This window comes from Varroa jacobsoni, unplaced genomic scaffold (assembly GCF_002532875.2).
Source record: "Varroa jacobsoni isolate VJ856 unplaced genomic scaffold, vjacob_1.0 scaffold_778, whole genome shotgun sequence".
NCBI classification, from domain to species: Eukaryota; Metazoa; Arthropoda; class Arachnida; order Mesostigmata; family Varroidae; genus Varroa; species Varroa jacobsoni.
In genome coordinates, this window is record NW_019213680.1 from 338,048 (window position 1) to 350,274 (window position 12,227).

The 12,227-nt window shown below is 38.4% G+C and overlaps 1 protein-coding gene and 1 long non-coding RNA gene across 7 annotated transcripts in view; one reads left to right on the forward strand and one right to left on the reverse strand.

The window, feature by feature from the left end:
• Positions 1 to 733: 733 nt before the first annotated feature.
• Positions 734 to 8,750, forward strand: LOC111263632 (uncharacterized). 2 transcript variants are annotated; one of them, XR_002682343.2, is made up of 3 exons: positions 734 to 4,100; positions 7,791 to 7,942; positions 8,475 to 8,750. It is a non-coding gene; the product is annotated as an uncharacterized LOC111263632 (long non-coding RNA). The 2 variants fall into 2 exon arrangements; XR_002682344.2 differs by having other exon boundaries at positions 7,791 to 7,899.
• Positions 8,751 to 8,840: 90 nt separating this feature from the next.
• LOC111263627 (sodium/potassium/calcium exchanger Nckx30C) overlaps positions 8,841 to 12,227 on the reverse strand; it is a 107,106-nt gene continuing 103,719 nt past the window's right edge. For 2 of the 5 annotated variants that reach the window (XM_022838902.2, XM_022838895.2), the window contains one exon: positions 8,841 to 9,449. In XM_022838902.2, coding sequence (XP_022694637.1) covers positions 9,289 to 9,449 — 161 coding nt within the window. In that variant the 3' untranslated portion in view covers positions 8,841 to 9,288. Of the gene's footprint in view, positions 9,450 to 9,882; positions 10,979 to 12,227 lie in introns of those variants that run through there. The other 3 variants (XM_022838900.2, XM_022838898.2, XR_002682335.2) reach the window with 2 other exon arrangements.

Consider the following 12,227-nt stretch of genomic DNA (forward strand, 5'->3'; position numbering starts at 1 on the left):
ATTTTAGCTGCAAACTCGACTCGAGCTCTAAACGCTTGTAACCCATCAGCTGGTAGTGAGTTGATGAGTTACAGTTTAAAAATTTATTTTCGTTGTTGTAAGAGCAGATGAACCATCAAACTAGCGTTCTGCAGCATATGACAGCGGTCTGCAACCAATTTGATAGGGAAAAACCTTTGCGTGAATGTGGGCAAGCTTCAAGATCTCTTTAGTGAGCGGCAACGCAAAATTGCCGTTAAAGAACTCATTAGAGACCTCATAGAAAACTAAAACACTGCTTTCAAGAACAACAATTATTGTGAGATTTATAAGCACTCGAAGTTAACCTGGTTCTGTGTTTGGCAGGTAAATCAAGGTTTGGCTAAGTTACCTCGGACCCAAGCAAGGTTTTTTAGTTGAAGTATATGTGTCTTTCAGGAAAGTACCATGCAAAAACATATCTCAATCAATCTCAGCGTCATTGCGCAGCGCTTTAAACTCTAGGAGATACAGAGGGGTAGATGGCTGACGTCGCCATTCAGCGCTTCTAGCGCTTGAACGCAATGACCATTGTCTTTTTCAATTCATCTAAGATGTGCCCAGAAATGCCGATGATCCAACTCGGCTCAAGAGATCAGTGAGCCATAACCTTAGACCAAAACACCATTTCTAGGAAGATATGAATGACATGACTTTATTAGAACAAAGCGATATTCAAGAGAAAAACATTTCAATAACAAAACTATGTGAGTAACTGCATATGCGAGCTTCGATACCGGCTATTAGGTAATTTTTATCCAAGGCAACATAACTATGTTCTTCACACCAACCTGCTATTACATTGGTAATAAGAAACGGCTTACTACAATATAATTAAATGAAAAATGCTCTTTTGTAAGTTTCACTTAATGAGAACTTTTATTTGCTAGAAGCAATACTTCAGTCTATAACAAAACTCACTTATCTATTGGTTGAAGTTGTTGTTGCTGCCTCCTATACTTATCTACAGTATTTCCTACATTACGAACCTGCGAATTTGTATATTTTGTATAGTCACAAAGGAAATAGATTAAACTCAAGAGTATTGTACCGAAAACTTTTTTAGGTATCGTATATATATATATATATATATATATATATATATATATATATACTATACATGTGTATATATATATATACATGTATAGTACAGACATGTTTTTCAACCCGATGATTCACCCCTTGTAGGAGGAAGGTTATTTCTCGATGTATATTGCCCTTTTAAGAAGCTCAAGTACCAACGACCATCTGAATAGATGCTCGTCAAAGACAAACACTCTCGACTCGCTCGAGCTGTTATAAGGTCGAATAATATTAATCAATTTATTATCATTAATCAAACATTAAACATTAATCAATTGAAACAAGATAGGTTAGGTTAGGTACACAAGATAGAGTATAAGTTACGATTGGCCTAATTCCCAAGGTTTTCACTAGTAAGAACGCAAAACAAATTTCAAAATTATATAAAACGCTTTTTGTGGCATATTACTAACCAACAAAAGTAAATACTTTTAACCATATAAGGATTTCTTGCAAGGAAATTATATTTCACATATGTTTATGCGACCGTATCGATATGTATTTGTCGGGAGGATCTCGAAAAACACTGGCTCTTTTTTTTTTTTTGAAATGAGCTACTTAAAATACGTTTTGGATAACGTGATAATAAAAAATTTTGAGATTTTTGAGAAACGTTGTCTCTTCTAAAATTAGATAGCTACTACCTACATTGGTTATCGTTTCAATAAATGCATACAACGTACTTAATTAAATTTATATAATATATTTGAATATTCAAATTCTCTCTTAAGCGTGGCGTAGTTCGGATAGCTAGAATATACAGGCTCACGGCTATTGCTGGTTTAAGTTTCAGTTAAACAAACAGTACCAGGATATATAAATAGCAGGGAATGATAAATAAAAAGAAAACAAAAAATGGGCTAATAGCTCATTCTATGGTTTCCATGCTGTGTCATTGGTCGGTTGAAAAAATCCAGCTTAGTCCAGCAAAACCCACCTTGGCTACTCTTTGAATGAGACCAATCTTGGACTTTACACCGCAGTGGTTTTTTTTTCACATAAACATTAGCCGTTATATAATAAGGCAAAAAAGCCATAAGTAGATATCGATAAGGTGCATGGTATTTCTGAGTTGGATATGATGAGCTTGAATAATGCCTCGCAACCTTGTCTGACAATGGGTTAGCAGATGGCCAATCACGAACGAACTTCATTCTTTATGGGTTATAGTTGGCAGGAGCCTAACACTTGAGCTTTGACCGAATTTGGAACCAACCGTTAGACAAGATTTTCCATTGATATGTGAGTTCGTTGGATTCCATAAGCTATGGTATAATCTGGTGCCTTGAACTTAGCGGAAAGCTATATTGCTAATGACAATTATCATAAGGACGTTTCACAATATTTATTACATAGAAATACATCGCTGTTCTCAATGGCAAGCAAATATATTTCTAAAGGCTTGGCCCCACTAAAGTGAATGCTCAATTTGTATAAGTACACAAGGCTATTTATCTGATACCTACTTACTCCTTAATAGTTAAAATCTATTTGCATAAATGAAATCGGGCTCATTTTTCGTAAATGTACGCATCTTTAACTGGCTTCGGAAGTTTTATTGAGTTCGACGATTTCAATGGTGCAGAGTATTCGTATAGCTCTATTAGTATTAAGTTCTTTTAAGTTAAATCGCTCGATCGCAGCGCCAGACAAACTTTAACAACTGAGCCATAGTCTCCTTCATAACTCATATAAATGTTATAATTTAACGGAATATCAGCTTTATGAGGTAACAATTAATTCAAATCGTAATGAAATATGGAACGTATAGCTACCACAAAGTTGTCAGGATAATTCCTAAAAATGAAGTCGATTTATCTTATATGTTTAGCTAATGCAATTTTGTTTTATATATCTATATTGACTTGTTATGATTATTCGGTGTACAATCTGCTGGAGGTTATCTCAGAAACCTTCGTTTACGTAGGAGGCAACTGAGGTCAAAGTGTTATTAAGACATTGTGTCTTTGTCCCAAACTTATGATACTCAGAACAATTCTTCTATTAGCGCAATAGTAAACTTATTTTTTAAGCAGATTTTTTAAACACTTTTCTATATGAAGCTAAATTACCTTATTTTATGACTTCAAATTAATTATAGAATAATTTTACATTTCTTTTATTAAATTGACGTCAGAAAGTAGATGCCGATCAGCCGACCGAATGTTGGTTTGTTGTTTTTAGCTCAAAGTTTGTCATCATACATTACTTATATTCTTTAGCACACATAAGCTAGTGTTACTATTATTGGTACTTCCTTTATCTGACATTTAGTCCTCGAATTGCTTTGAATGATTCGTCCATTTTGTGTTCAAGAACGACTTACAGGACAGCAATCTAATCCTTGCTGATATAGCTCCTGACTGTGCGCCGTAGACACACGATCGACAATACGTCAAGAGGATTAAACACACGTCACGGTTATCGCCTTTAACGATTCATAAAGAGTCATAAGTTACCCCACATTGTGGGACTGAGGATATTGGGGATAAAACGGTTTAGACGAATTCCTGTTTGTTCAGCAATAAAATTAGCCTTCGTGCATCGGAACTTCTCTTAATAGCACGTTAATCAAAAGCACTCATATATGTAGTACTAAAAAAAGCCTCGGTTCGTAGTGTAGCCCTGTGATGCTCTTTTGCTGGTATATTGTCTTTCCTTATCTTCGTACTGACGACGCTGATACGAAGTGGCAAACTGCACAAATACGGCATCCTTCAAGATGCTATCGATGGAGGACAGAATGAAAGTGAACGGCGTTCACCTACCAGACAACAAACTCTTGATGGTATCTATGGCAGGCCCCGTCCTTCCACTGACAATGACGATGACATTTGGAGAGGGAGCAATCTGCACTGGCCTTTACCTTGCGCAGAATGCCGCACTGCGATTCTCTATCGCGGACGTAGATATTTAGGTGTACAGTATTTTTAAGCTGCAACACCTGAAGGCCGACTGACAGCCAATTTACAACGTCGGAACATATGCAAACCAAAGGGGTAAGCCTTCTCTCAGTCAAGCGTAGTTCGTTGATAATTGGGACGAAATCACCATCTTTCATTGAAATAGTTATACAGCATTTAACGAGCTCCCATGTGTGAAATCGTGGCCTAAGTTTTCAATAATAATATTTCAGTTCAGCAATCTTTAAGGTCTCAGACTTCAAGCTGATGATAGTAATCTTATATGTTTTCAACCTTGCATATTTCTGCCTTTTTGGTGAATCATTGTACTCAGAAGTCCGAAAAGCTGGAAAAAAATATATTGTCAACTTGTTCCTTTAACAAAGGTTTCGGATAAACTAGGTTTTACAACATGATTCCATGTATCCACGCGCCAATATTATAGATTGTATCGATGTATGTAGGATGGGACAGTCAAATTCGGACAAACATCCGTTGACTATTTGTCGGAACTGGCTTGCACTCGTCCGCTACTGCTGGTATCAGGAGCGAGCCGTGGTTTTCTCAAACAGAAGAACCATTTCATCATGGCGAAAAACAGTGTGTCGCTTTCGAACTTTGAGTGCAGGTCAGCTCGTATCCAATAGTTTTTATCTGGAAGAGTAAATAAAAAATAAAAAAGTAATAAATTTTTTTTTGCTGGAAACAAATGACGCTTTTGCCAGTTTTACGTGTGTTCCGGAGAATTCAAGGAAGACTTCCATGAGGTGAATTGGGGGATCCTCCATAGAATGCATTTTAAAAAAGCAATTGGAAGTCTTTCAAAATGGCGCGAAAAGCCTTTTTTGATGTACCTAAACCTTCTGTACAGAAATGAACGGCTCTCTTAGAAAGGACAATATCAACTGCCGCTTTGGTCATTCAAATAAGCTCCAAAGATTATCTTTGTGGGCCTTTTGTGCTGCTTTTGAGCCTTTAGGGCGTTTTTAGCTTTTGCACTTTTGGATTTGTTGACGACTTTTAATGTAAAATTTAAATTCGTGAATCGAGTGAATTGATATTGAACCGAGTTGAGACCTGCCAATATCAAAATTCAAGGAGTAATATTTGGAAGAAGTTAGGTCCCGAATCGAAGTTGTAGTTGAAGTTAATAGTAGTTATATTAAAGAAACATGACCGGGAGGAATGACACTTCTAGAACACGAATGAAGCACAAGAAATGTAGTTGAGGTATCTGCGCAACGATCTTATATGATATGAAATATTATATCGTAAAACCCGATCTACATTCAACTGCTATATATATATATATATATATAGGATTGAAGCGGTTTACGCGGCACCACCATAACACTTAATGAATTTCGTTTGGTGTGTGAAGCTAAACATCGTTAGGATACTAAAAGCATGGATAGTTAGAGTAGCGACCATTTAAAGTGGAAGCTCACAGATTTTATTACTTCCGTGATTTACTTCAGATTTATTGCGGCTGTGATTTGGAAACTACTAGCAGTGCATCGTGTCAAACGGCTCTAGTCAGTAGTAAGGTTCCTATTGGCACAAAATCGCTTGCTTTCAAGTGGCTTTAGACTTCGCTTAGGCATAACGTTTGCATTAAGTACTTAGGTCGAGGGGCATGGACATGATATCGCCGATGAAGTGGTCACCCAAGCGAGACTAGATGAAGCACTTCGGTCTGCGGTACATTAGGCTGACTGAGCGAAGCCACCCACACGGAAATACACTGACGCACCGCCCGTATGACCTGGTGGAGCTTTGAACGATATCGTGCCACTCTCAATTTTAAACCTCCCTAATCGACAATGGACTCACTGCCCCGTACTAGTTAGACGCCTTCTTCAATTTCTCCTTAGGATGTATCTCGGTTGTTATAATGCTTTTTGGATACCTCGACCACCGCCTTTTGATACGACACGATGGACGTACTCATATCGAGCTGACAACCGAACGGGAAGCACCAAATGCAAGCATATAAGCAAAGTGTGCCTAGTTCATAAGGCTTATTGAGTCGCATCAGCCATCTACAGACCATAACTAAACGAGGTAAATTATACGGTGTCTGGGCTGAGCGTCTGATACGTTTCCAAGCGAACTGGCAAAGGCAGATAGAACGGGTTGGGCATGTAAAGCACCGCAAACAGCTTTTCGCCAAATCCACTCATCGTTCTCTTTCTGAAGACAAGAACAGGCACATTGTTGTATTGAAAGATGGTCAACGTGCATTGTAATCGTAGAGAAGCAACGTAGCTATAATATTTAGCACGATTGAAGCCACCCGAAACAGCTACGCCTATTTGGGAGCGATTGTCGCTTTTTCACGTTTTCGGAGTGAAGTCACTTAGGAACATCCGTTAAACGTATGCGTCTCAACGGCAATCTATCATGTGTCAAGACTGGCACATACAGTTGCAGATAGGGGACGCCTCTCATACGGACTCATCCTTTCCAACACAAATGAGGTTTAGCAGGACCAATCGCTCTCTTTGTGTTTTTTGGTGAACTAGTAAACTATCGCGCCTGTCTGCGGGTCTCTGTCGGTGTATGTGCGAGCGTGTCTTGGCGGGTGTGTGTTGCCTCTGAGCGTACGTATATTGTTCTTTGCGCCCATTAGAGAGGGCGTGGTTAGAGTCATTACAAGCAAACCGGTAGTTGGTCTGCCTGCTACCACCTGGTGCCGCTGACGGCCAGGCCGAAGGCGAAATGCGTTCGTTTGCTACCCTTGCACATATACATATATACGTCAAGAAACGTCCTTTATCCTATTCACCATCATAACAATCAAGAACGTACCTTTTCCACATTCAGCGTATTGTGCGAAAATGCGTTTCATTTAGTATATCTACTTTTTCCTGTCTCTCTGACAAGGTGCTAGTGCTGAGCGAAGTTCCGAGGAGGTCTCGAATTTGTTTCAGTCCCATTACCAATGCAGTTCGCGTTGATGTGTTGATGTGCTCGTAAAGCGGCATCTAAAATGGTACAAAAATTGTTGCATGATAAGCCTGCTTTTTTCGTGCCGCATCGTTCGGTAGTACGTCAAGCACAGAGTCAGGCTTATCGACGGACAAGAGCCGCTGGAACTGCTGAGGCCGTTATTAGCAGCTAGTAGGAGCAACGATCAGACGTTAGCAGTCACTTTACCACCACTCTTGTTGCTGCTGGCACAAGTTAGAAAGGCGAACAGCTTAGAGGTCGGCTGTAGGTGCGGATGATGGGCAGTAGCAGCAGCAGCAGGCTGTAATAATTAATTCTCGATGATTTCTCAGCTCATCAACCCTCAAAAGCTGCCCATATTTGCAGAACCTTCGAGACGAACTGGCCCAGCGTTTAAGAGAACCGTGTGCGTTTCAACAACCGTACTAACAGAAACGGCAATGATGAGCTTACACGTCCTAATGCTAATAGAGACATTTAGCGCTAAGAGCTAGCTGGCTGCGGCCTTAACATATCCAATTAATTTAGCCTTTTCTACAGTATTTGCGATTCCTTAAACAGCGAGGGCGGATTCTCTGAGTTTACTGTCAGGGTACCGTACGGAAGACAATAAGAAAACCGCACTACGGCATCATTGCTGCTCTTAGCTATCTACGGAAGAGAATATGCTTCACTGCTGTCTCTCTATAAGATCCTTTTGCTGTACCTTGTGAGCTAATCTTATTGTACAGATGCACACACGGTTGTGTTTTGGATGGTAAAATACGTAAAAATCAAGATCAGGCTCAATTCCAAATATATAAATATGTATATTAAGAAGTGTAAAAATTGCAGGAGACATCTCATTTGAATGGCAAAGCAGCGTTGAACCGACCGGCAGCGTGAAATATGGCGTCATCTCATTGTCAGCGCGTTAGCCGAGGAACTGTTTTCGCCGCGCAATGTATTACGCCTTTCCTGTTATCTTTCGTAACCTTATGTTAAAGGTCATCATTGCATCACAATAGTTTCAGCGTCATTAAAGTATACGTATCAAACATTAATTTATCTGTTAGTTTTCATATCTTGATTGTGTAGTGAGTTGTCACCAAGGTTCGGCCTTCTAAGATGAGCACAATGCGTATGTAATGTATAACTGCCGTGTTACTATCTATTCTATTATCAGTATTTCTAAATTCTTAGTTTTCTTACGCAGTGCCCCTAAAAAACGTCCCTTATATGGCTATGAAGCGAAAGGCTTGTTCGTACGTCGGCCTGCAAGTTTATAATCACTCTATACCTCCGAAGCGCCGCCATTTTATAAGTGAAAAATTATTATTATTATATAGATTATTGATCATTTAAAGTACATTATCACTTAAGCCTGTGCAACACTACGCAAAATTAAGGCGCAACAAAGATAGCCACCAAAATTTGTTGCTTAAGCTTTCAATAATAGATCGGTGGAACTGATTTTTAGTACGTCAAAGATTTGAATAGCAGAATAAAATATTTATTCGAAATGTGTTCGATGTTTAGGAGGTCTGTAGTGTCGTTCGTGGCGCTCTCTAGCGGGGAGCCAGGTTAGTTCGGAACGATCATCAACGGAAATCAAGAGAAGAAATGAGGATCAGTACGCAGTGAGCTTCGTCGAAATAAGCGCAACCGTTAGAGCTGTGTCCTTTCTGAAGTAAACCTTTGCCTTGGCGGTGTCTGATCGTACATAAACATATTACTTAAGCACTTCGTAAAAAATTAAAAAGCCTACGTAGTGTAATATATGTCTACAAAAGAGCCAACGAAGTTTCAAAGGAACAAGCTCCATGCCCGTACCTTTTTTCAGTTTTGGTGGAAACAAATAATTTAGGTCTATATTCAAATATATTTGGAATAAAAATATGGATATATAGTCACTGAAATTTCCACAATTTATTTCCCTATCAAAAAAGGTGTTGCTAAATAAGCGTTTTCCGTACCACTCGCGTAACCGTATGCCATTAGACGGCTGGTTTCCAACACAAACCTTGTCTGCGCTCGGTTCCAAGCCCACGTGGTCTTACGTGCCATCAAGTTTAGTAGACGAATACGTTATGATCGCATCCTTACGAGGACAAAACAGGAGGCGCTACTAGAGTATCTATTTTAAACTGACATATTTAAATTCGGGATTATCGTTTAACTGGACGCGCGTTGCTAGCCCAATGTGACGTCGCATGTTCGGCTACTACAGTTTCAATTTCAATCCAATCGAGTTGGTTATTGTTTCAGTATGAACTGCGGAAAAGGTTTTTCTATTTTGTAGTCAAAAAGGGGCTTTCTTTGTTCTGTCACAGGGCAGCTATATCAACAAACGCTAAAAGCAGAATTGATTCTGTGAAATTTTTGTTAAAATAAAATGTCTGAACAGGATTAGTACGAGATTAACGCGCAACGTAGAAGATAGAATCCGCTTTCGACCCACGCAGCCAATCCTGGAGGCTGCTGGGTCTTTGGTGTCGCTTCCTTGAAGTTGACCTGAACGTGATTCAGAGACAGACACAAAGGATGAACGTATCGAAGTTATTACTTAAATATAATCTAAATCGGAATAGTTGTTTCTTTAGCCACACTGTTGCTTAGATAAAACTTCAAGATAACAAGTTCAGAAGCAATAAGAACTGGCCAGTATTCCAATACAATAGTAATGAATGATATCCACAAAATTTTAATATACTTCTTACATAAATTTGAAGGTGATGAGAATTCTGTCTATGATTTTACAGTAGTATGGTACTTCTATATAAAATTTCACTATCAGCACCTTCTTATGAGTTATGCTGAACACTAAGCGACAAGAACAGAATTTCAGAAGAATAGAACTGTCTCATGTGAAGAGAAATGTTTGTGAGTACGTTTGAACAAACTTTAAATTAACTGATAATGTAATGAAAATGATAATAACATAAAATTATCGGCACTTTTCTTAATCGGGCAAAATTTATTTTGTTAACTAGTATTTCGCTAAATCCTCCAAGGCTGCAACTGCTTCAAAAGCCCCTGCAGGGAAGAATCCTAAATGATTCGCTTGTGCCACACTTGCTCCTCCCGACGGTTAGGCTCGCCACAGGGATTTTGTTAGCCTTCAGTCAACTGTATTAAATAGGAAACAACATGGGCTAAGCACAACTAAGTTTTCACAATACGATAAGTGTGAACCAACATAAAACGTTCTTAAAATGTAAAGTGTTGCTCGGCATAAGAATGACTTTATTTTTTCATAGCCGAACAGCTAAATCGATTTGGGGAGATATCCGTATGGAAAGGAACTGAGCACCGTTATGTTTTAGATGCTTTTTATTTGGCTTTCGATGACTCTTGGACTGCAGAGTCGTCTAGCTGCCATTTTGTAACATAATGATTTATCTATATATAATCTATATATAATAATATACATAACTTGTTTTTTAGTTCTCCTAAGGAAACACTGCAAATAGTGCATCATTCTAGTTCATGCACTGGAGCTTAAGCGAGCAGATCTCTCTCATGTGAAGTTCTGCATTACATATAAAGCTCTAAGAGAAAAGGATTCCCTGATCTTGTATGTAGCGTAATTACTGGAATTTCAATGTGTGTAATCCTATTTCTACGAAGAACTTGCTTTTAATCTCCCATCATAATCAACACTTCGGCTGAAGTGCCGCAGATGCCGCGGTCAGTTAGGTACGATATGTTATTCTGACAGTTGTAAAGAGCGTTTTGATCCGGTTATAGGTCCTTAATAAAGGCTCATCACAGTCGTCCAGTTATTGATGACTAATGACTCAGTGTGCTATACCGTGGATGGTCTAGTTACATTACTGGCTTTGTTGATCTCCCATTGATTAGATGCATCTTGCACAGTGGACTGCTATAAATTGGGTGCCAGTTCAATGTAGGAAGCTTGCTTTCTTCAAACGAAGCAGACGGCCATTTTTTTTTTGAAGGACTACGCCAAGTGCGCTTTTCTTAGGTCCAAAGTACTTGTTAATTTTGAAATGCACAGACTTCTTTAGCGGCCTTTTTTACTGAAAAGAAAAATAAACGTTTTACTTGTAAATATTCTCGATCAACCCTCCTATTATACAGGCACAAAGAAGCAATTACAGGCGAAAAAAGAATTATACATCGAGCTTTATTTATTGGACCACACGTGTCGTGTAGTGTATATCTCTACGGAAATGAATATAGTTTCATTTAATCAGTTTAGGGGTACTTTTTTTACTGTGCTAAAACGTTTAAATAGCCCTCCAAAAGCGGATCACTTCAGAATATTGCTGGATTTCTCAAGCAATATTTTGTAAATATAATCGTTACCCAAAACGTGTCTATAAAGTTCGTGTATGAACATAGACGCAGTAGACTGTATTCCTCTGCTTGGTCATAGATGGCCGACAAAAGAGAATGCCTTTAATCTAATGTGTCACCGATATCAATCGCGTAAATCTCAGCCACAGTTTTTACATGGTTGTTAAAATTGAGGCCATCTATTTAAATTAGACGTCGATAAGAAACTAATGGCATAATCTTGTTTATCACCTACACAGTGACATACCTACATATACAAATATTATATAATTGGCATATTTTATGATCATGAATAATACAATGTAAATACAACATGTTTTTTCTTAATTTTCAGAATTATATATCCTTGAACAAAAACAAACTCTTTACTGCATACGTTTTTCACCAAAATCATGGGTCAACAGTATGCTAAGATTCTCATAGCTGATATATTAGAATATTTATCGTCTGCGTGTCGAGATGTGTATTGAAAATATTATACTTCTTTTATTTCTAATTGCCAATAGCTAAACTATGGGTTCTCGAGGATGACGTTATTCAAACGAGGGCATTTATCAAATGTGACTCCATTTCCTTCTGGCACCTTTGAGATGATACGTAAGGCTTTTTCAAAGATATGATGTCTCAGGCTTTGGCCTTAATTCTCTTAAGTAAGGTACTTAAAATCTTTTATATCTTTGAGACTTTTTGTATCGACGCTCCGAGGGACACTCATGCCTTGCAGGCGCTATTATACGAGCCTCAGTACCGCTTCAGCTATTACCAGAATCTACATCTGGATATTTATATACATATATAGTTGTAATGAATACTGATAAGAGTCTGTTTCAGACAAATAGTTCGTTTCGAAGAATAGCATTTTGCAAGCTCTCAAATCTATTGTATTTGAAACAAAGGCGTAAAATTAGCCTAATTTGGGCTAGCTAGCCGTTACTTAGAAAGGAATGATGTGGAAAATTGTTCTTGTTC